General features: G+C 33.1%; 1 protein-coding gene across 1 annotated transcript in view; it reads right to left on the reverse strand.

Annotated features, from left to right (window-relative positions):
* LOC120224891 (ephrin type-A receptor 6-like) overlaps positions 1 to 26,404 on the reverse strand; it is a 196,407-nt gene that overhangs the window by 92,692 nt on the left and 77,311 nt on the right. Inside the window, exon 2 of the mRNA XM_039223137.1 lies at positions 21,055 to 21,119. Within this exon, the coding sequence (XP_039079068.1) occupies positions 21,055 to 21,119 (65 nt within the window). The remainder of the gene's footprint in view (positions 1 to 21,054; positions 21,120 to 26,404) is intronic.

Raw genomic sequence — 26,404 nt, forward strand, 5'->3', positions numbered from 1 at the left:
AATTCAGCTCAGGTCATGATCTTGCAGTTTGTGGGTTCGAGCCCCGTGTAGGGCTCTGTGCTGACAGCTAACTCAGAGCCTGGAGCCTCTTTCAGATTCTGTGTCTCCCTCTCTCTCTGACCCTCCCCTGCTCATGTTCTCTCTCTCTCTCTCTCTCTCTCTCTCTCTCTCAGAAATAAAACATTAAAAAAAAAAGTCAGATGTTAACCTCAAAGAAAGATACTGAGCAACTGTATTGACTTCATATTAAATCAATCTATATATTTTTCACATTGCTTTACTTTAAATCATGAGTATGCCTTTTATACCACTATGAAAATTAATATGCTAACATGTAGTGGGTTGAACAGTGTCCCCCCTACCTTACAAGTCCATCTAGAAACAGAGATATAATTGTTGCAGATATAACAAGTTAAGGTCAAAATGTATTAACAGCAGACCCCAAATCCAATGACTGGTGTCTTTGTAAGAAGATACAAACACACACAGAGGGAAGACAGCCATGTGAAGACAGAGGCAGAACATAGAGAAATGAAACTACAAGCCAAAGGATGCCAAAGATTGCTAGAAAACACCAGAAGCTTGGAAGAAGCAAGAAAGGATGCTTTCCTAGAGTCTTCAGGGGAATATGATAGTGCCAATACCTTAATTTTAGGCTTCTAGTCTCTAGAACCATGAGCAAATAAAGTAAGTGCCTGCTGTTTTAAGCTAACCAGTTGGTAGAAATTTGTCACAGAAACCCTAGGAAACTAATACATGGTATGACATATGCTATGATATATAGTAATAACTCCTAATTAGGATGTATCTTTAACAGTCATAACTGGATACTAAAATTGACTAATAATTTATGTGTCTAACATGTAAAAATAAAGATTCATTGGTCATACATATTACTTAAATAACTTAAATATTTAAATAATTTAAATAGAAGAATACTTTGAAACTTTGAGTGATTACTCGGAATCCCTAGATGATATAGGTGGCAAGTGAGGGTTAGGAGATGAGGCAGGAAAGTATTGCTGAGGTTGGGAAAACTCTCCTTCTCTACCATTCATGCAATGACAGATTTCTTCTATCAGATATCTTTTTGCAGTTTCGATATAAATCTAGGTCTTATCCTTAGCATGGCTCCCAATAACAATACTTAAGTCACATTATGAATATTAAATAATTACATAGGCACATTTATTACTTTAATATTAAAAATAGTTTGTCTAGTGAATATAAAATAGTAACATAGAGAAAGGCAGCAATTCATTTCTAGGCATTGTCCTAGTAAAGGGTTAAATTTCAATTATGTACCATTAGTTTCAATAGATATTTTCTTTCTTTAGCAATATTTACTTACAAATAGGTAAATGCAACAGCACTGATCTCTTAAAACTCAAGTAATGTAAAACTCTATAAAATTAATAATTTTCCTTTTCATTTGCTTTAGGTTTTGAAGTCTTAAGGTTTTAGGGTTAAAAATTATGCTTTGAGGGGAAAACATTTTGCCTTGAGAACTGCCTAGCACTAAGTGGCAGCACTGGTTAATTCACCAAGGAAAAACTAGTTCATTGTCCCATGCTGTATTTTCCATCAACAAAGGGAAGAAACTGCCAAATCATATAGACTGAAATGCCAATATTTGTTTTTAACATTTTTTTTTAAGTAGGCTCCACCCCCAGCATGAAACTCAACATAGGGCATGCAGTCATGACCCTGAGATCAAGACCTGAGCTGAAATCAAGAGTCCAATGCTTAACCAAATGAGCCACCCAGGTGCCCCTGTTGTGAAGATTTCTATTACATTATTCAGGTTGTCAATCATGTCACTAACAAAAAAAAATGTGAATTTTGGAACCCAGTTGGAAAAATTCTTACATAAAGCAAGTTACTGACCTGCGTTTTAATTTTGTCATTCCTCTCTCTTTACTTTGCTGTTATTTCTATATATGTAACTATGTTAGAATTTATGATTATGTTTGTTAACATCTTCTCAGTGATAAATGATACATTAAGTTATATATAGAAGGAAATGGCTACAAAAGAGCATATTTTGAAGACACTGACTGAAGGCTGTTTTTCTAGACAGAGAGTGAGTCTGTGACAAGAAGAGCCAGTCCAGGACTGACACTACAGAAAGATGTATTTCTGGTTGAATAACATCCTCTCTGCTTCCTAGGTGTAAACCTGAAGAACCAGAAGCAAGGAATAGCCTGTCTTCTTTCTTTATCCACTGTGATCTGGTTCTACCACCTATCAAGATCTACTTGAAAGCAAATTAGAAAATGAGTAAATAGTTGCCATAAGAAGAAATTTGGTCTGCTAATAAACACATAGCAAAATCACTACTCAGCATCAAAGAATGCTAATAAGCAGAGACAGAAAATTCACCTGAAGCTTAATATAAAACACAAAAACAGGTAACTGGCATTGGATGGAACTGGTGTTTGTAAAATCTTTGTTTTTGGTATTGGTAGAGACCCTACTGGGGAATGACAATAAAATATATTTCTAAAAATCACACTACTTTGTTACTATAATAAAACTGTAACAATTATTTGTATATGATTTTTTTACCTGAAATGTATGAATGCTATTGAGAGAACTAGCTATTATAATTTTGTAGCAGTTTTTAAAGACTAACAAAATAAAGGATAGAAATATTGTTCACACATAAAAAAATACAATCTTGAATACCTTTTAGAAAAAGGACTGGTTCTAAAATTTTATATAGGTGACTTGCACTTGACTATTCAACCTTAATAGATAAATGAAAAGTTTACAAAACACTAACAGGTATATAAAAGGTCCTCCATTAAACAGGTAAGTGAAGAGTGAACTTTTGTTATGTTGAATTTCTGGTCAAGTGATGTCATAGTCCCTTGCTTTGAAAATCCATTTCTATTCAACATAGAGAAGTCATAAATAAAATATAAAACTATATAATCAAAATTACATAGCCATGGTAAAAACAAAGTAAGAACTCCTTGGAAGAAAAAGTGAACAAAGATGCAAAGCAATAAGGAGACTTGATGTCACAGGGCTGCTGACACCTTGGTGTGAAAACAAGTACTGGTGCCTCGTAGTTTTAACTCTTTGTCCTCAAAGGGCAAAGAACTTAAAAATCATTCACATGATGCTGAAGACAGAGGCCCGGCTTATGGCTTCAAGCCTGACTTTTTACACTATTTCACTGCCCAGTTCAACACAGAAAAGGAAGCTAAAAACAAACAAACATGGTTGCTGAGCCATATATATGCAGGCCCAGTTTGGCAACAAAGAAGTGAACCAAACTGAAGAAATCTAATGCTAGGGATTAGCGAATATAATCATGATGACCCAAAATAAACATAGATAAAAATAGACTCAGGGGTACCTGGGTGGCTCAGAGATTTCAAAAAGGGCCTAACTCCTGATTTAGGTTCAGGTCATGATCTCACAATCTGCATGTGTCAGGCTCTGTGCTGACAGTGTGGAGCCTGTTTGGGATTCTCCCTTTCTCCCTCTCTGCCCCTCCTAACTCTAGAAACAAAGGTGGGGAGAGAGAGAGAGAAAGAGAGAGTGAAAGAGAAGAAAGAAAGAAAGAAAAAGAAAGAAAGAAAGAAAGAAAGAAAGAAAGAAAGAAAGAAAGAAAGAAAGAAAGAAAGAAAGAGAAAGAAGGAAGGAAGGAAGGAAGGAAGGAAGGAAGGAAGGAAGGAAGGAAGGAAGGAAGGAAGGAAGGAAGGAAGGAGGAAGGGAAGGGAAGGGAAGGAAGAAAGAAAGAAAGAGAAAGAAAGAGGAAGGAAGAAATAAAATAGATTCATAATATAGTCTGAAAAACTTTACAAATATATTTAAGATGTCAATGATATATATGATGGAATAACTTCCATTATAAGAATAATAAAAAGAAATGTGGGGATAGACAAAAAGAGTAAAATGAAATAAAAGATTACAAAAAGATTATAAATATGCACAGATCCACACGTATGTTAATTGGTATGAAATCAGGGGACAGGCTACCCACTTGATTTGACAAAAATGATTAAAATCTTGGAATATATATAGAAATATATTACGAATAACTTACCCTGATTTACCTACAAGGAGAGAAAAGAATTTAAAATTGTGAAAGACCTGCTAAGGAATATAGTAGAGAATAGATTCAAAGTTTCTAATTTCTGTCCTATGAAAAGAAAATAGAATATCTGAGATCACAGTGTGAATTTTCTTCAAGAGGATAAAAAATAACTTAAAAAAAAAAACCATGAATCCTCAAATTAAAAGTAAATTCTGAGAATGAGAGGATGTTACAGAGAAATAAGGTTCCACAATTACTTCATGTACTTCCCGACATAGCTGACTCCCACTGAAATCAGACAAGGACATGCAGCTGGTAATGGTGAATGCACTATAAGAAGGAACAGGTCAAATTTGGGCCAAAGCTATGATAGAGGCAAAATAGAGACACCCTTCTATGATATACCATCTATTTGAGATCATTTGCTATAGTTACTCAAATATGAAACTAACCTAAGCCTAGACGTTTAGAAGAAAATGTTGTTTTCAAATAAATGATATACCTGCAATGAGCAAATCTTCACAGCTCTAAAGCCATTTGTGAGCCTTTAAAACTACACCAGTAAACTATGAAACCTGTGCACCCCACAAGACATCTTGGTTGTGGTTATAAATGAGAAAATATTTGCCCAAGGGTAGAACTAGAGGTCACAGAATGAAACAAACCAGGGTGTTTCTCCTAGGGAACAGAACCATGTGTGTGGTTAAATGTACATACAGATCAATGGATTTTTCACTAAGTGAACAGACTCATGTGGTCAACATCCAAATCAAAACCAAAAGACATTCTTTTGACTTCTTTCAGTCACTATTATCCTGGCTTTTAATATTATAGATTAACTTTGCCTGTTTTGAATGTTACATGCATGAAATCACACGTATGTGCTCCTTGGTTTCTAGTTTCTTTCATTCAACATTATATTTATGAGATCCTGTTCCATGAAGACATAGTTTGCTCATTTTCGGTGCTTTGTAATACTGCCTTTTGGATGTAGACCACTATTTATTTATTTTATTCTTGGTTGACTTTCGTGTTCATTCATGTCTCTTGGTGAACATGTTACACAATTCTACTGCATTTATATCCAGAGGTAAGATGGTAGGAAATGGGAGTGTTAAGAATTACTAGAAATTGTCAAACAGTTCTCCAAAGTAGTTATAAAAATTTTCACACTCACCAGTAGTTTATGAGTCCAATCCTTTCTAAAACCTGACTTTTAAAAAACTTTAACCATTCTGTTACGTGTATATTAAAACCTACGCTATTATTATTCAAACATTTCTATTATAACAATGAAAAGTATTAAAAAGTTCAAAGAACTTTAAAATGAACGTCCATATATCCACCACTTTGATACTTTAACTTTCTACTATACCTTTTTATTTTTTTATTTTTTAAGTTTATTTTTATTTGTTTTGAGAGAGAGATAGAAGCAAGCAGGGGAGGAGAGAGAGAGAGGGAGACAGAATCTCAAGCAGGTTCTGCACTGTTAGTACAAAGCCCAATGCAGGGTTCAGACTCTCGAATGGAGAGATCATGACCTGAGCCAAAGTCAAGAATAGGACGCTGAACCAACTCAGCCATCCAGGTGCCCCAACATCCTACTATACCTTTTTAAAATCACCTATCAATCCCTCTATTATCTCAAGTTTTCTTTTCTGACACATTTTGAAGAAATTGAGCTCCTTTTCAGAGGTCTATTGATTATTTGGCTATCTTCTTTCTCTAACATTCATTCTTTTGCACAGTTTTCTTTCCTGTCAACTGCCTTCTCATTGGTTTGTAGGAAGTTTTTCTAAAATATATATTCTGCACATGAATCTTTTGTCAGGCAGCTGTACTGCCAACTTATTTAAGTTGCCTTTTCCCATTTTTGATGGTTTCTTTCAATAACAGAAAGTCTTAATATAGTTCAATTAAAATTTTTGTGTTTGTTCATTAAATTTGGTGTCATGTTTAATAAATATTTGCCCATTTGAAACTCATAAATATTTTCTTTGGAAACCTTTATAATTTTATCTTTCACATCTAGAACTCCAATCCATTTTTATGTATTGTATGAAGGGTCAAGATACATTTTTCCCATATAGTTATTCAATTGACCCCAGAACACTTTTTGAAAACATATTACCGAAATGTCACCTGATTACAAATCAGGTAATCTAATATATGATGGGTCTATTTTTAAATCTTCTAGTCTGTTCTATTAGTCAATTTGTTTATACTTGCACCAATATCATACTGTATTAAGTACTATACATTATAATCAGTTTAGATGTTTTATGCTATAAATGTCTCAATATTTGTTTTGTCATCCAGATTTACTTGTTTATTCTTGATTTTCTAAAAACTTTAGAGTTGGCTTATCAATTTCACGTATACACACACACACAACTAAGTGGAAAATAACAAGTGTTGATGAGGATGTGGAAGAACTAGAACCCTTCTAACATAATAGATTAGAGTGCAAAATGGTTCACCCAGTGTGGAAAACAGTTTGGCAATTCCACAAAAATTTTAACATAAAATTACCAAATGACCTAACAATTCTATTGCGAAGTATATACCCTACATAATTGAAAGCAGGTATTCATATACATGTATATGCACAGCAGAACTATTAACAATAACTAAAAGGCTTAAAGTCCAGCTTAAATCTCCACCAGTGGATGAATGAATAAACAAACTGTGGCAACACATACAATGAAATATTATTCAGCCCTAACAAGAAATGAAGTAAGTATTGGTACATGCTGCATAGATGAAGCTCATGAATGAAATTCAAAAACATTACACTAAGTTAAAGAAGCTAGACACAAGGGTCACATACAGTATGATCCCATTTATATGAAGTATCCAAAATAGGTAAGTCCATAGAGATAGAAACCAGATTGCTTATTGCCTGGTGCTGAGGGAAAGGAAGCTTAAGGAGGAACTGCTTAATGAATATGGGGCTTGCTTTTAGGAGGATGAAAATGTTTTGGAGCTAGGTAGAAGTGATGGTTGCCCAATATTATGGTGGTTACACTGAATAATTCACTTTAAGATGGTTAATTTTATGTCAATTTCACCTCTGTTTTAAGAGAAAAAACAAAAACCAGATTAAGTATTTCTTTTGATTGAATTCATTAAGTCTATAAGGCATTTTGAGAGAATTCACTAATATATAATAGAGATTTGTCCACTCCCTTAATATATATACTTTCCATTTCTCTAAGTCTTTATTTTCTTTAAAGACTATTTGTGGTTTCAAATGCAAAGTGTCCCTGCATATAATTTCTCAGATTTATTTCTGGATATTTGTAGTTTTTGATGTTATTAAAAATGACACTTTAAAATATTTATTTTTTGATAATAGTATACAGAAATAAAAGTAATTTTTGTGTATTGACCTTGTATCCATTATTACACTCATTGATTTTTATCCCCATTTCTTTTATAAAAGCAAATGCTAGAAATGGATCATTAATGAAATATGTAATTATGAATAGCACACTTTAAGCACAATACTTATAGTTTTCAAATAAGAAAAGTTTTATATGAATTTTAGATTTTCACTGAAATAATAAAAACATAGTCTTACAAAGCCTGAAACCCAAGGATAGATAATACCTCAGAATGAAATAAAGCATAGCACTAATAACTATAAAGTGCCCTGTAAGTGAAGGTTTATGAAGTATTTCTGCGATAATATTAATACATACTCAAAAATAATAAATCAGTTTATTCAGTTCCCTTAAACTATATTTACTGACTGTCTACTCTGTACTAGAAATTAATGTTTGATACTGAGGATCAATTAATAACAAGGTGGACAATATTTGTGAAGATTCACTTTATATGTTTTTTATCAGTCATATTTTATTCCTACTTTCTGGTAAATGATTATAATTGATTTAGTGCTTAGAGACATCAAATCTTAAAAAGCTATTGGAACCATCGTTGTATAATATTATGTAACAGATAAACCATTATTGGAATGATATAAACTTTTATATATATAGACAGACAAGTCATAGCCAGAAGACATATGATAATATTTATAGGCATTATATCACAATAGCTTCAGCAGCCATAAGCACAATATTTTGACCCTAAAACTAGCCTGTTAAGTCCCTGTTCCTGATTTGAAACTTTCTAACTACTGTGCCCACATTCAACAAAAGTGACCTTTTCAAAATGTAAGTCTACTTACTATACTCCAATAAATTTACATTGAGATTAGATAATTAGATTACATACCTTGCCATGGCCTACAAGGCCTTGTTTGTTAATAATGCTCATAGCCTCTTTTACCTTCTCTTCTTGCTTGACTTACCTTTGTTTCTATTGTTTTGCTTAACCTCTCTCTTTCCTTCCCTTCCTCCCTATTTCTGTCACTCTCTCTCTTTCCGATCTCTACTCACAAGGACCTTCATTCATTTAGTCTCATGTGCCTTGCAAATTCTGTTCCCACTTTCTGAGAAGTGCTTTCTTTCCTTCTTTTCTCCTGCCAGCATATGCTTACTCTGTCTCCCCTCCACTGTCCCTTAAGGAAGTCCTTTTCTAATTTTTCTGACCAATTAAATCCCTAATTATAAAGTCCAGTGGCATCTCTCCTTCATTAAATTTATACTTATCACTTTTGAATTTTATATTTATATGATTATTTCATTAATGTCTATCTGCTACCAGAACAAGGACCACATTTTTAATTATTATTTTAGTCTTATAGCCAACAATACAGCTTATAATACATAGTTGCTAAATGGATGGCTAAATGGATCAAAGGATAAATTAATGACTCTGTTGAATAAACACTGACAATTCTTTTCTCTCTGAATCACAATGTCAATCATTTGCATCAAGACAGTCTTTCTTATCTTTTATATAAATTAATAGGTAACATCTGTTAGATATCTAATAAAACCAGATTCTTATTCTTCCTCTCTCTAAGCTCAGGAAGCTTATAATAAAATTTTAAGGTATTTTTCTACATACATATAATATATTTTGATTTTAAATATTAATTCTGGATTACAGAGGTAACTTGAAGTCATTTTATGATTGTTGGGAAAATATCAATATTAAATCACACTAAATACATTTAAAATTACACATTAATTACATTAAAATATAAATAAATATGTATTTAGGACATTTTTCTTTTTTAATATTGAAAGAAAAGTATACCTATTATAGAGAATTCTCAAAAAATGGATAAGAACAAAGAAACCTAAGCACCCATATTCTCATGACCTTGAGAAACATATTCTTAGTAAGTGGTTTTATTTCTTTCATGTGTTTTTTGTTCTAGCACAGTTTAAAATAAATATAAATTTTTGTTATTTATTTCACATAGTATTATATAAATCAATATTCCAATGTTATTTACCTATAATGTAAATATAATTTTAATGGTTACATAATATGTAAATCCATCATCCTGGCATATGATCTTATCCTCAAGTTCAGCTTGAGGTTCAAGATGGCTGCAAAACTCTAGATATCATATCTGCATTCTAGATAGCAAAAGGGGGATGTATCTATCAAAAAGATTCATTTCTAGTTGATAGAGCTCCTTTTCAGCAGCCATCCTACACATCCTATATCCATTTACAACTCATTGGCTAAAACATAATGTTTTGGTCACAACTGGCTGTAAAATATACTAGACACTTTCAAGTTTCTTTAGTTAGACATATTGCTGCCTCAAAATAAATGATCTGTTAATGAGAGAGAAAAAGGAGAATGAATATTACATGACAGCTAGCAGTTTACTCCATTCAACTAAAACCCATTGTATCTTCTTCCAAGATTAACTTATATTTTCTGCTTCCTCTGTTGTTGGGTATAATAAGGTGAATGGTTGTAGCCAATGAAATATGAAGGAATATACTATGTGCCTCTCCTGAACTTTTAAGAAGGAGGATTATCCTCTTTGTAGAGAAGAGGAGGAGGAACTCCTGACAACTGGGAATACTCACTTCAGACTCTTACATAGGGAAAATAATATTCTTTTGTGCTTAAATTATATATTTAGGGTTTATCTGTAATACAATTGACATTACCTGAACATTAGCAGTACAATTTACCATCCAAACAAGGATACTTTTAAAAATGAATGGGACACAATTAATATTTATTCTAGGACAGCAAAAATAACCTAGGACTATTCCAGGCAAACCACGATTTGTCATTCAAACAACTGATAGAGTGTTCATAAATAGAAAGAATAAAAAAATAACTATTATATGTTTTCTGTACCTACTTCTTTATAGTATGATCTATAATGTGGGTATTTCTCAGAGCAATTCTCAATAGGAACCATAAAGAAATCCCTTTTAATGTGCATCAGAAAGTACTGCATTTAAAGAAAGCATATAATTTGATTAAATGAATAAAATTATTATTAAATTGAACAATCTAAATCAACAATACAGATTTAATTTTACCTCAACAAATGTGGTCTATAGAATGCACTAACATTCAAAAGACAAAATGTGTGAGTGTGTGTGTGTCTGTGTGTATGTGTGTGTATATTTTTAAACCCTTGTTTCATGATTTTATTTAAAAGACTTCTTAAATTATGTTGAAATATTTTGGTATATATTGCTACCTAATTATGGGGGAGATGAAGACTAACTTAAGTATTACATTTATGGCCACAAAAGGTTTTGCTTCACTAAAATAAAACAAAGTCAAACCATTTTAAACACCTATTTTGCTTACTATGGTACATTAGTTCAAAATACTAATTGCATGGAATACAGATTACAAAACCCTATTTAACATTTAATGCTGACCTATGCTTTTTGAAGATTGGCTGGTTAACATAAATTTTCTAAACTTTGCAGTCCATCTATCAACCATTAAAAATCCATATGTTCTATTTTTTATCTTCATCTTTAATAACAAGTGCAGGATTAATATCCATCTGGGGTTAATACTTCCCAGATGTGATTCAGATCATCAACTGTTCTAAACAAGTCATTAATTCTTTGAAAGTGTATTATGCCTTGATTGGGGTAGCTTAAATACCTTTTAAGCTCTTTTATAGTCTTTATTTCACAGGTAAGTATCTTTCCCACCCACCTTTCATTTTACCTTTAATGAAAACAAATTAATGATGGAAAAATGGATTGGATTGTCTAAAATGCAAAAATGAGAAGAAATATATAAACTGTTCTGCCTGTGCTTAATACCAATGCTAAATAAGAAATTAGTTGAATTATCACAAGCATTTTGTCTTTTCTTCATAGCTGATTCGGCTCAAAAATAATATCAAACTGCTCCAGCTCCAATGAGAGTTGCAAAACCAATATTTTACCTAAAATATCTTAACCAATAACTTATCTAAAATAATTCACTACTTAAATGCCTATGTAGCTATCCAACCAACTTTTACTGAACATCTGTCACAGGTCAGTCACTATACTGTCTAGTTGATACAGATGACACATGGAATCCATTCCTTTTAGAGTTCACAATCTGGTAGGAGGCAGACATTTAAGTTTTGTGAAATAAATGCTGAGTTTTAGGTACCCAAAAGAAGGAGTATCCTAATTCAACTTTCTGCAGTATAAGTCTACCCAGAAAAATGGAAAATCTTCTTTGCTTTAAAAGACCAACAGGAAAAATAAAACAGAGAAGATAAGGGTTGACAAAAGATCTTTCCGTATAAACTCAATAGCATGAACTTACATGAAAGTAACAGAAAGTTACATAGAAGAAACTACAAAAGTCTCTCTAGAAAAAGCTGGAAGATGGGAGTAGCTAAAGGGCAGAGGATATCAGAAGGTGAAAAGTGAGAAGCAGCTGTGGGCCACAGAGTAAATGGTAGGTAAGGGGAGTAGGGATTAAATAGGGACAAGATTAGATCTTCAGTTTTCAGATCAGTCTGGCCACAGGATAAAGGATGGGTTGGAAAGGTTGGTGGAAGGGGCTGGAGAAAAACCCAAAGCAAGTGGATAATTTAAAACACAACTATGCTGATTTGGAGGAGGTGATGAAGAACCAAACTGATGCAGTAATGATAGAGAATGATTTGAAAGAGCTTTAAGGAGGCAGAACAACAGGACTTGGAGATTGGAGGTGGGGCTTAAGAATGAGTCAATCCCTTAAAATACAAACAAGTTTATAAGAATATCTGGCCTACTATATTTCATCTAATTGTTAAACATTTTACTAATAATCTCTTAAAAGTTCATAAGAGAATTTAGCATTTGCATGTGCTTGCTTTGGATTTAGATGTAGATTTTTGTTTATAAATGAAAAGGGTTTTCTAAATATTATTTCCTTACTTTGAGAGAGAGAAAACACTTGTGTGTGCATGCACACAGGTAGGAGGGCAGACAGAAAGGTACAGAATCTCAAGCAGGCTCTGTGCTCACAGCAGAGTCCAACATGAGCATAAATTGAACCATGAGATCATGACCTTAGGCAAAATCAAGAGTCAGATGCTTAACTGACTGAGCCACCAGGTGCTCCTAAATGAAATGGTTTCTAAATAGCTTAAATTATTCTGGTTAAAACAATTAGAACTTTGTGATAAAACCAGAAACTGAGTTTAAATTATATAATATGGGAGTTTATTTTTAAAAAATAACTGTAAACTTCTATTGTAACTAGGATACTGGATATTAAATCTTTCCAAGAAATAGTGTAAAAAGAGAATAGGAAAGATTATGTTATATAAATCAAAGGTAACTGGATTAAAGTGACCCATATCATTAAAATAAATATATGTTTATGGGAAGACACCAACAAGAATATACGGTAAAAAAAACAAAAACAGAGATACTGGAAAAATGAATTGCATACACACTTATTTTCAGCTGCCCAGAGAATATGAAGCTAATTATATATTCACAGATCAGGAAATACTTCACATCTGATTTCCCAAATCATTATTATCTGCTTTACTCTTACTTCTCTTCCTCTGCATAGAATTCGTTTCATCACCATCCAATACATGTTCTTTCAACTGGTAAAAAATAAGGAAACAATCCACTTATTTACTTATTTTGGAAAGGCTGTTATTATACAGGAAAGAATATTCTGACATAGTTCATAGAAAAGTGCCACAAATCACAATTGCTCAGCATTACCAACAATAGCCAAATTACGGAAAGAGCCCAAATGTCCATTGACTGATGAATGGATAAAGAAGCTGTGAGTTGTGGCATGTACACACACACACACACACACACACACACAGACACAGTAGAATATTAGTCAGCCATAAAAAAAGAATGAAATCTTGTCATTTTTACAGTAATGTGGATGGAGCCAGAGACCATTATGCTAAGCAACATAACTCAATCAGGGACAGGCAAATATCATATGCTTTTACTAATATGTGGAATTTAAGCAACAAAATAGATGAGTATGGTAGGGCAGAGTGGGGGAGAAAGAGGTAAACCAGAAAAACAAAACCTCTTAACTATAGAGAACAAACTGAGGGTTACTGAAGGGGAGGTAGACAGGGGTATGGGTTAAATGGGTGATGACTATTAATGAGTGTACTTGGTATGATGAGCATAGGATGTGTATGTAAGTAATGAATCACAGAATTCTACACTTGAAACTAATTTTACACTGTATATAAACATACAACAATTTAAATAAAACTTGGGGAAAAAAAAAAACAGTTGCTCAGATATTAAATATTTGAAAATTTATGGACTCTAAGAAGCTATGCATATTTGTTTACCTGTTGCCTCGCATTGCCTACATGCAGGGGAGGTCATTTACCCAAATATGAGTTGGGTAAAAAAAAAAGAGGGCCTGTAGCTGGGGTAATTCATATTCCTGTGTTCCCTTCAAGGAAATTTTACCTTCCAAGGATTTTATGTTTCCTGGCCAGCCTTAAAACAGGTTCTGGAATATGGACTACAGTGCCTTTCCACACAGTTTAATTGTAATATAAGACTCTTTTATTATAAAAATTATTCATTTTTTATTACAAAAATAATTATAGTAACAGAATTACTATGTTCATTTATAGATTTTATTTAGACATGAATGACCTGATTCACCATTTTCCTAATTGCTTGAGAGTAAATTTCCTAACGCTGATTCACTATATTTAACAGGTAAGATCACGTATCTTGTATCATCTTGGATTATTCAAATCCTAAAGATCATCTAACTACACAACATGCAAAAAATACATATGTGATATTTGAAATCAATATTTGCTACCTCAGAAACAGTTTTCCAATCTCTAATTGTCATAACTAATTTAAAATGCAACTTAATATCCAATAGCACTTTTTTTCTACTAGCATTCAGTTCCTTCTTCTTTTTGTTAAAGTGTACTTCACTGTTGAAAAGGAAGTTTGATTTTGAGTATTGGTGTGCTTATATCTATGTCCACTACAACTTTGTGACAAAGATCTGATCTATTATATTTTACAAGTAGCCAAAACAGGAGAGTGGGGGGAAAAACTGGGAAAATCAACCCTTTAATTTATTGCTAAAATTATTACTATGAATAAAAAGAAATAGTGAAAATCTTTCAGATGAGTTGATGGCATGCTTAAAAATCAAGTTCTTTCAGGGCATCTGGGTGGCTCAGTCAGTTAAGCGTCTGGCTTCAGCTCAGACATGATCTCATGATCTCGTGGTTTGTGAGTTCCAGCCCCACAGCAGGCTCTGTGCTGGCAACTCAGAGCCTAGAGCCTGTTCCTGATTCGGTGTCTCCCTCTTTCTCTGCCCCTCTCCCCATTTCACACATTCTCTCAAAAATAAATGAACATTAAAAAACTTTAAAAAAACAAGTTCTCTCCATCAACATTAAGTATTTTTTAAATGCTTACTTATTTTGAGAGAGAGAGAGAGGGAGAGAGAGAGAGCAAGCACAGACAAGATGCAGAGAGGGGGAGAGAAAATCCCAAGCAGACTCCAGGCTGTCCATGCAGAGCCCAATGCAGGGTTGAATCCCACAGATTATGACCTGGGCCAAAATCAAGAGTCAGACACTTAACCAACTGAGCCATGCAGGCACTCCAACATTAAGTATGTGTAATATTAAGTATAAGTCAAATAATGCCTTATGGTATTATTATTACGAAATGTTATCTTTCAAGTATCAGGATTTATACAGGTATAAGTACTGTTTATAATAAGTATGTAGATGACCAAAAGTCACTTATCTTTTCAATTACAGAATCAAAATTAAAAACCACATAGCTATTAAATTTTGAGTAGTATCAAGTATAATTAATAAAGCTCAAAGAAAACAATATGCCTTTAATCATGAATTTCTTTTCTATATTATGAAAAGCCTTTATTTTTCTGGTGAGTAGCAATTATTTGTCTGGTGAGTTTTTATTAGAATTAATATTGAGCCAAGATGCTCCACTGTGACATGCCCACTGCTGTGAAGCAATGAATGGGACCCAATCTGTAATGGGTATTAAGGATTTTGGATGTCACATTCAATCAACTACAGGTCTTACTGTGTTTTTCTATTTCATCTACAATGTTATATATTGGTCAAAAACAAACTGCAAAAAATAAAATTATCAATTTAAAGGAGGAAATCATGAGTAAATATTTCAAGAATATTTATGTAAATTTTCTTTAATACTTTTTCAGATTATGAGAGCTGAAGATATACATATTTTTAATTTCTTCTTTTGTACAGTTATTGCATGAACAGTATCATTCATGTTTCCTTTTTTCTCATTAGCATTAAAATGCCATGGCTTCTTAAAGACTATCTCCTTCCCAGAAGGTTTTAAAATTAAAATAGATCTTTCAGTTTTGTACCGTATAAGATTTAGTATTAACCAGTTAGTTATTAGTGATTTATAGCAATAGGAAAATCCATACCCAGTATATGCCCTATACTTAATATTTATGAAAAAATTTCTTCAGTATTCACTAGTAACTTCTATGTGTTATGTAAAAATTTTTATTCATGCAGCATTCTTTCATTGATTACCATAGCACTATTAGCTACTCTACTATATCATTATCATTTTATTATGTTAGTGTAGTATACTGATAGATCAAGGATAGAACGGACACTTACAGGATAAAGTTCTTAAGATTTTTAAATTATATAGACATAAAATTCTTGACGTTAGGCACTGAGAGCATAGTATTAAGAATTACAACCAATGGTTACCAAAATCTCTGATGTAATCATTCTTTTCTAAAACCAAGCTTCAGTATATATACAAGTGTAATTATTCAATTTCACTCTGTTCTCAATATATCAATAAGGTCACATTGCCTATATTTTGAACATTCTTTCCTAACAATTTTCTAAGGTACCTGACTTTGATTTCCAAGGGTCTATATTATTATCTAAAACAAAAGAAAGCTTTATGAATTTTTGTTTACTTAACTGAATCCAGAACATTCTTACTTTTACTTCTATTAATTGAGGGTGAGATACACACTAAGTCAATTAAGAAACTGAAATTCTAAGTTTTCCATAATATGGTTAGCTTATCATCACAGTCCCATTTCCCACAAAACCCTTCACCCAACCACACAAATTATTCTCAACATTCCTATAACATAATGCATACATTTGAGAATTCTGTGCCTTTTCTCAAGATATTTACTTATTTATTTTTTGCCTAATAGATGCTTTCCACCCTCTTGTCCAGCCTTTATGTGATTCCTTCACAGTTTATGAGAAAGAGCTGACGTCACATCCTACTGTCAATTTTTTTTCTCTTTTTTAAGTTTATGTATTTATTTTAAGAAAAAGAGAGTGTGAGAAGGGAGGGGCAAAGGGAGAGAGAGTGCCAAACAGGCTCTGCACGCTCAGTTGTAGAGCCTGATCTGGGGCTCGATCTCATGAACTGTGAGATCAAGACCTGAGCTGAAATCAAGAGTCAGACACTTGACTGACTGAGCCAGCCAGGTGCCTCCAATTTTTTCTGACCAGAATTAATCCCTCCCTTTATTATTCTTTCACAAACCATTACTCAAAATTACCTGAAGACACTCTTTGCCTTTAATTGTGCAGAATTACCTCTATACTACAATACTCCTCAAGTTATGTCAGCATGCTTTTAACCACTCTAACAGGATACTTGGCACAAAGAGCATAAAATGAAAGTTTGTTAAGTTGAATTCTGGGGGCTCCTAGGTGGCTCAGTTGGTTAGGCATCCAACTTCAGCTCAGGTCATGATCTCACAGCTTGTGGGTTCAAGCCCCGCATGGGTCTCTCTGTGCTGACAGCTTAGTGCCTGGAGCCTGCTTTAGATTCTGTGTCTCCATCTCTCTCTGTCCCTCCCCTCCTCATGCTCTGTCTCTTTTTCTCTCTCAAAAATAAACATACATTTAAAAAAGTTTAATTGAATTCTAGACACCATATATTTAAAATGTTGGTGCAAGTGAGTCGACAAGCAAGCATTTCAGTAAATATATACATATATATTCTTTTCATTTTTTTCAAGCCTAAGAAGTCATTTGCTCAAAACTACTCACTCATGTATCTTCCACGTTCTTTAATCAGAGGTGCTTACCTAGTATTCAAATAACCAGTAATGGTTTTGTTCACAAAGATTGTAAATGTCTACTCCTGCAACTACATCAGCGTGATGCTACTGGTGGGATGCCTATTTTAAGTTAAAAAAATCAATTAAATAAGTTATTAAATCACATACTTTATACATTATATAGTTTCACAAATGTCTTAGTTCAAGTTTTTACAGAAATAAATTTTATCTGGGCTCCAGGGTGACACAGTAAGTTAAGCTTCCAACTCAGGTCATGATCTCACAATTCATGTGTTCGAGCCATGCTGATAGCTCAGAGCCCAGAGCCCCTGCTTCGGATTCTGTGTCTCCCTCTCGCTGTCCCCTCCCCTGCTCACACTTTTTCTCTCTCTCTCTCAAATATAAATAAATTTTAAAAAAAGGAAAAATTATCAATTAAAATGTTACTCCTAGAAAGTACTTCATTCAGAGAAATGCCAATTAACTTGATATCATAAAATTGCCAAATTTACCATCTAGCTATCTTTTCTAACCATGGCATATTTATGAAATCAACTTAAGTGGTGTCTCTGAAATAAGTCAATTTTAGTTAAAATGGCCATTCATATTAGTATGGCACAATAAATGTGAAAATCTGAAGAAAGCCATATAATTTCAAATAGAGATAATGTTAATATAAAGATATAAATGCTAGTATAAATGTTATAAACTGATTAGCAGTTTCTATGGATTTTAAATTATTTAACTATTATTGATGTCTAGATGTCTTGCCATCTTTAGTATCCCTTTTCAAAGTTCTTCATCTTTCCTGATTATTTCCTTACTTGTTTTTACCTATAAAGAGAATTAAGTAATTTCCTTTCTTGTCAGTAATGTAACTACTTCATTAAAAGAGAAATTGAAGTTATATGTTTTCTATAAAACTTATTTAAGTCATCTATTCATTTTATTGTTTCCCTTGATTCACATTTGTTTCCTCTAATTCATGTATCTATTATAAACTCTGTCCATATACTTTCATTTTCAAGTATTCCTACTGCTTTCACTTGCCATACATGCATTATTATTTGAGGCATAATCTAAAAGTAATATAGATCATCCCAACAGTGACATTCCAAGACAATTGAGTATTCAACTTATGTGTTAATGCCTGAATCCCTGTGTTACTTTTCCTTCTGTAGTTTATACATATTGGTCACTGGCCTTTATATTTACAAGGTAGAATCTTAAAGGAAATAAGAAGCACACATATGTGTTCAAAATCAGGATCTGTTTGACTTAGAATTTTCACTGCATTAATACCTAGCTCTGTGAGCTTGTAAAGGTTATTTAATGTATGTGAGTCTCAATTTCCATATCTTTCAATAGGATAAAATTATTCTTGATTTCTAGGACTCAGGTGAGTAAACTGCTTTGAATAAAGCTTAACATATGGTAAATGCCTAATAAATGTTAACCATTTCTTCTTTTTCCACCTTATTCTATCATATGTATTTTCTACTACCGTCTCTTTCCTCTCTTCTTTTTCTCTTTCCTCCTGCAAATCTGTGGCTAGTGTCCAAAATGTTCATCTCAGTCAAGTACTATGTTTATCAAGGGGAGAAAAGAAACCTGAATCAATTATGCAAATATCAGCATTATTAATTGGCCTTTCATGAAGTTTCCAATGCTCCTCTCTTTTACCAGTGCCATGATAAAGATATAGGCTTTTGTCAGAAATAATTTAGTTTGAAATAAATCCCATCAGTCACTATTTAGCCTATAACTTGTTGGTATTTTTTGTTCTTTACTCTCTTTAAGAAGTTTCTCCAACTGTGAACCAGAAGTCAGATATACCTCATAGGGTTATTAAGGAAATAAAATGTAAAATTCTTAGTGCAGTGTCTACAAATAGAAAACTATGGGGTAAGCATACTTTTCAGACAATTCTGCCCTTTCTCTTTCAAACTAAGAAACCAGATATAGGAGGAAAAAAATCTCCCTTTCATATCACCTATGACAAGATCATTACAAGAATAATAGCAATAAATTTATTTGTAACTCACTAAGTCCCTGTGTCTTCTCATTACCAGTTTGCTTTGAAACACAGACTGATCAAGACAAATACAATCATGAGAGCAGGGATGTAACTCTGTTCCTCACAGGATTTTTGGCTAGGACTCCATGAAGTGAGTAACAATATAATCACTAATTTTTTTGTCATTTTTTTCAAAAAATGGAAAAGTAGTTCATATAAACTTTTTAAGCATTATAAGTTCTTATAAATTACTTTGTAAGCTGAGACTGTAGATATGTATATATCTTGGAGGGGTATTTTAGAAAAAAGTTTCATTCACTCCTTGAAAGTAAATGTAATAAATTTAACATGTTCAATACAGTTAATAAATAGATGTTTACTAAAAATAGATGATGAATGTACAAATATAATTTCAAAGATATATTTTCAGCAATGGTTTGATGAGAGCTCTATGAAAATAAAACAGAAATTTCAGAAAAAAATAAAATCAGTCTACAAAACAAACAAATCTAAGCACACAAAAAGCCTGCTGAACAAAGACAGAGTTATTAACTCTTTACAGGAATGTATACTTGAAAAATACACATTTAATTACTATTTGTATAAAAGGTCAAATTCAAACTTCAATATTTGAATGATTCTAAAAAAATAAAACATTTTTCAGTTAACTCTCCCTTTCAAATTAAACTTGCAGATGTAATTGAAAGAAACAATGTAAAACTATCAACTAAGAATCTGATGAATGAGAAAAATACAGTTTATAAAAAAAGGAAGAAAAGCTAACCCAAGTACACCTGAATAACAGTTGACTACCTCTGTTACTATAAATTTTCCTTACTCAGAGAAAAAAGTTTCATAAACCACCCTTTTATTTTAACTTGAAATTAAGAAAGAAGCAGAAATACATTGCAATGTGAAAATGATGCAAAATATATTAAACCACATAAAAAGTCCATACAACCAGAGCTAAAATGATATCAGTACTTGAAAAATTAGTGTGTAAATTATACATCTTTAAATTACACATGCCTTTCAAAAGCAACTACTCTCAGCTAACAAAACCTAATAACAATATTTCTTTTTGTCAAGTTCAAAAACACATACTGCTTTTTACACTTATATTTTCTAATAAAAAACAAATTGTTAGTATTTATAAAATCCACTTCTTTTATGACAATGCAAAGTTTGTTTATGGACAAATACTCACTGAGGTTACCAAAATTAATAAACCTATATACAAAAAACTGTCTTGAACTTATAAATGAAAATTTTTTCTATGAAAAAAATATTTATATGGAAGACAGTCTAGTGTTATTATAGATAAGCACTGTATTAAAGAATAATGAAAAAAGCAAAGATTTTTATATATCATTCTCATTGGTTACCAGTTCTAATTGTACTTTAATCTTTTCTATGATATTTTAGTTATGTACTAAAATTATGTAACTAGAGCCAAAATCCACTGTTCCTTTAACTCTTACAGCAGACCCTAGAAACCCAGTAAGGACGAAAGTTTTAAAAACATAATTAAACTTACCCCATTTAATGGATATGTTTTCCATCCTAGCTCTCCCAGCACAGTTGTTGTATCAAGCAATACAACTGGAATTAAATAAAAAAAACCATGAATTTCTCAATTTATGCAGAAAAATATGTTATTTAAATCATTAATGTCAACTACCTTTACTATTGTTCATTGCATTAGCTTTAGTAAGTTGCATTACTTTAAAATTAACTATGTATACTAAATATTAATATATAATAAGTAACAATAAAATACATGAAGTAGTTATAACTTATTTTCAAAATATGTAATTTGTGTTTAACAATGCTAAATAAAGCAGATAACTGAATAACAGAATTAACAGTTATTTTTAATAAGTGGCTTTTAAAACTGACAAGTGTTGAAGGAGGTAATCAAGAGGACGTGATTGCTAGTTGACGCTCGAGCTAGACTCAGGCAACTGTAGCCTCCTCAGCTCCCCTCACCCCCTTCCCCTATTCTCAAACTTTAAGCTCTGCCTACTGTTCCCATAGTGGGAGCTATTCCAGGGACACAGCCTTGACAGAGTAACATGTTGTTGAGACCACTTGGATGGTATTCATGACTGAACCCAGTTAAAGCATCTATATAAACTTTAAGATTGTGGTGCATGGGTGCAAAGATCTTGCAGCTGCCCAAGACAAGTCTCCTAAGTTCCCTTGCTTATTAACCCTCCCACCTACCAGTCTGGAGTGGTCTGCCTCTTTCTGCAGTCTCACTTGGCCCTGCATGAGTACTGGGACCAGCTTGCAAACCAACAAGGAAATAATCACTTTCCCACCACATTCATATTTAGTCTTTTTACACTACTTAAAGAAAGAAAAACTGTATTAAAAGTAGGCTTTTGTTGGGGCACCTGGGTGGCTTAGTCGGTTAAGCGTCCGACTTTCGCTTAGGTCATGATCTCAAGGTTCGTGGGTTCGAGCCCCGCATCGGGCTGACAGCCAGCTCAGAGCCTGGAGCCTGTTTCAGATTCTGTGTCTCCCTCTCTCTCTGACCCTCCCCTGCTCACGCTGTCTCTCTCCTAGAAATAAATAAAAATATTTTTTAAAAAAGTAGGCTTTTGTAGTTTCTTTTATGTTATTAAATGCCCTGATATATGATTGGCAGAGTATGAAAACAACTCATTTTTAGTAATCCTACTATATTTAAAGCATATTATTATTGTATGTGCAGGTATACTGACAGCTAAGGGAGGCAAAAGCAAAAATAAAAATGATGCATATTTTTCCCTGACCTAAAGTTAGTTATATCTATTCAAAAGACAGACATACTAACAAATGATTAGAACATAGTCCGTTAAATTTTAAAATGGAAGACTATATATAATAGCCTAGCAATTAAGTTATGTTAAGGCTGGTAGGGAAATATGGGAGAATTTCACAAAGGAGATACAATCTGAGCTCAATGTGCAGCTGATTGAGCACATCAATCAGGTGTGATGAGAAACAAATGGTTTACTTACAGAATAAAGTTACTGAGTTTTAACTAAATCATTTTTCAGTTGCTGAAGTCAGGACTAGGAGTGAGGATTTTTGTAGGACAGATATGAGGCTGGAAAGATAAAGATCAAATGGGGAGGATACTTTGTAGTGTTTCCAGTAAGTAAATGTGTAGGGTCCATGATTCAGCAGATCTTTTTTTTTTTTTTAACTACTAACTCCAAGTCCCCTAGATGCCAGTAGCCCATGGCATCTGAGAAGCAATGCTTTGGTATTTCATCATGAGTTTTATATTCCACAGTTAAGAAACTGGAGTTTTCTATTAGTAATTTTTAAAAAACTCGACTGAGGGTATGCTATTTGGTGTTTATTGTAAGGATTCTGTGTTTTTTTTATTTTTTTTTTTTTTAAATGTTTTATTTATTTCTAGGAGAGAGAGAGACACAGCGTGAACAGGGGAGGGTCAGAGAGAGAGGGAGTCACAGACTGAAACAAGCTCCAGGCTCTGAGCTGGCAGTCAGCACAGAGCCCGACGCGGGGCTCGAACCCACGAACCGCGAGATCATGACCTAAGCGAAAGTTGGACGCTTAACCGACTAAGCCACCCAAGCGCCCCTGTGTTTTTTTTTTTCTTATTTGAATCACTGTATTTTATTATTTTATAAGCATTAAACCATACATCAATTTCTGGGAGGAACTCTAATTATTCATGGCAGAATATTCTTGGGGCGCCTGGGTGGCTCAGTCGGTTGAGCGACCTCAGCTCAGGTCATGATCTCACAATTCGTGGGTTCGAGCCCCGCGTCAGGCTCTGTGCTGACAGCTCAGAGCCTGCAGCCTGCTTCAGGTTCTGTGTCTCCCTCTCTCTCTGATCCTCCCCTGCTCACATGGTCTCTCTCTCTCTCACAAATAAAAACATTTAAAAAATAATTGAAAAAAAGAATATTCTTTCAGTACTGTTTAAATCAATTTATTAAACATACCTTTGTAGAACTAAGCTTCAATTATTTAAATTCTACTGTGGAAAATTCTCAGACATACTTTAGAATGTAAAGAAAACAGTAAAATGAACCCTCATGTACTCATCATCCAGATTCCAGAATTACCAATTTATAGCCAATCTTACTTCGTCTACATGTCTTCATCTATTCTATCCCACTGCAGGATTTCTTCGAAGAAAATTACAATAATATCATCCATAAAAAAGTTCCTTATAGATTTCTAAGATAAAGACTCCTCTTAATATAGGTACAGCATCTTAATTCATTACTATAAGTAGTAATTCCTTAATGTCATCAAATATCCAGGCAGTGTTTAATATCCCTTTTGTATCAACTTACTTCAATAGAAAAATTAAGCTCTAAATAAGTGCTATTTATTACACTCAGTTGACAATCTACTTTTGTTTTTTTTAATCCACACTTTATCCCATTAACTTTTTTTAAGTTAGATTTATTGAGGTATGATTTACTTACAATAAACTCACCCTTCCTAAATGTACATTTCTATGAATTGTGACAACCCCCACATCCATATAAACACTGCTCCAATCAAGCTATAGAATATTTCCATCACTCCCAAGATTTCCTTTGTTATCCTTTATAGTAAATCACTTCCACAGCCCAGTCCCTGGCAACCACTAATCTAACTTCTGTCCCTATGATTTTGCCTTTCCCAAAATGTCAAATGAATGAAATAGTGTAGCATGGGGCCATTTAAGACTGGTTCTTTCTTGTAGCATAATGCATTTGAGATTCATCTATGTTGCCGTGTATATCAATAGTTCCTTTTTATTGTTGAAAAGTATTCTATTGTATAGAATTTCCTACTTGATGGGAATGTGAGTTATTTCAGTTGGGGGCATTGTAAATAAAGCCACTATAAACTTTCATGTACAGGTTTTTATATGACCCTATGCTTTCATTTCTCCATGGAAAACAGGGATTCCTGGGTCTATGGAGAATCCATATATTGAAGAAATTATCCAACTGTATTCCAAAATGGCTAAGATGCTTCAAATTTCCATAAGCAGAAGACCAGTTTTCCAGTTGCTTCACATCCTCAGCAGGACTTGGTATTGTCCAGTTTTTTTTTAAGGCATTCCAACAGGTGTATAATGGTATCTCATTGTGGTTTTAATATATTTCCTTAATTCCTGGCCAGTTGTCTTTTTCATTACTTGAAATCAAATTTACTAAAAAAAATAGGTTATTTTGTTCCACATTCTAGATTTTTCTAATTGTAAGTTATCATGCTCCCCCATTCCCCTTATATTCTTTAAATTGGTAGATATATTTAGTAACTTGATCAGACTGAAGTTCCATTTATTTTTATTTTTTTTGTAAAATTACTTCATAAGTAATGTTTTGGAATTCTTATACCAGAAATCAAGGAAGATATCAATGTTTTACTAGAGTTGTGTCAAAAAGACTTGAGAACCAACTTATATAGGCTTCTACTGGCCAAAAATGGATTAACCGATCATATACAAGGTAATTATTATAGGACTGAAACACTTCAAATATGCTCAAATCCATACATTCATAATGATAAAATATACCTACTGACAACTTTCACAGAATACTAGGAAAGTGTTATTTTAAAAGGTGGTAAAAAGGGGTGCCTGGGTGGCTCAGTTGGTTAAGCATCTGACTTCAGCTCAGGTCATGATCTCACAGTTCGTGGGTTCGAGCCCCACAATGAGCTCTGTGCTGACAGCTATCTCAGAGCCTGGAGCCTGCTTCGGATTCTTTGTCTCCCTCTCTCTCTTACCCTCCCCTGCTCATGCTGACTCTCTCTCTCTCTGTCTCAGAAATAAAATAGTTTTAATAACAAAGTTTTTAAAGCTGGTAAATAATCTGAAAACAATAAAACATTTTATTTTGCTTTTTCTTTATTTTTTATTTGATAGAGAATGCATGCACACATGTGAGCAGAGGAAAGTGGATGAGCAGGAGAAAGAATCCGAAGCAGGCTCCCCACTCAGGACACAGCCCCACACAGGGCTTGATCCCATGACCCTGGGATCATGACCTGAGCTGATATCAAGAATTGGACACTCAACCCACTGAGCCACCCAGGCACCCCTATTTTGCTTTTTCTATATAAACTGCTTATGAATAAAGAAATAATTAAAGAAGGAGCATTGCTCTTATTGAAGTAGCTCAGTTAATAAATGAAGAATGAATGGCTGAACTAGGCTATACTGTTTTCTAACTCCTAATGAATTAATAGATTTAGCTAATGGTTTTAAACGGATGCAAACATCACCGAAAGAGAAAAAAAAAAGACACACATGGGCAAGAGCTTTTTAAGAGGATTTCTTTATAGTTTCATTTACTCCCTATTAACATATATTTCTAAGAAGCTGGGAGTAAAAGAAAGTACACTAAGGATGATACATACATATATCACATACACAAACACACACATATACATCATTCAAACACACATACAGATATATAAATTGATATTTGATGTCATTTGGGTTCATTCAGTAAAATACAAATAATCTCATTTATTAGAGAAAGAAGTTAAAATATTATTATAATAATATTCAAAGGTATAAGTTTATTTCATTATCAAATAAAAGTTAATTTCATTATTGATATATGCTATTGAAAAGAATTCGGAAATATTTAACACCAGTATGTACTTTGGGGTACACAAAAGTTTAATGTTACTCATCTATCACATTTATATTTCTGAAATACATCATTATTTCTCTACAGGCTAGCAAAATAATGATACTAATTCACAGTCACTGTAGAAAGAACTTTCTATGTACTTTCTTCTTCAAGTAATCTCCACATTGTCTTAGAAGGTATGTCTTTTTCTAAATGCTCAATTTACAAGTGAGAATACTGAGCCACAAAAAGGTTAAGTAATTTTCCTTTATATCA

Source organism: Hyaena hyaena, unplaced genomic scaffold, assembly GCF_003009895.1.
Source record: "Hyaena hyaena isolate Hyena2069 unplaced genomic scaffold, ASM300989v1 scaffold_1278, whole genome shotgun sequence".
NCBI lineage: Eukaryota > Metazoa > Chordata > Mammalia > Carnivora > Hyaenidae > Hyaena > Hyaena hyaena.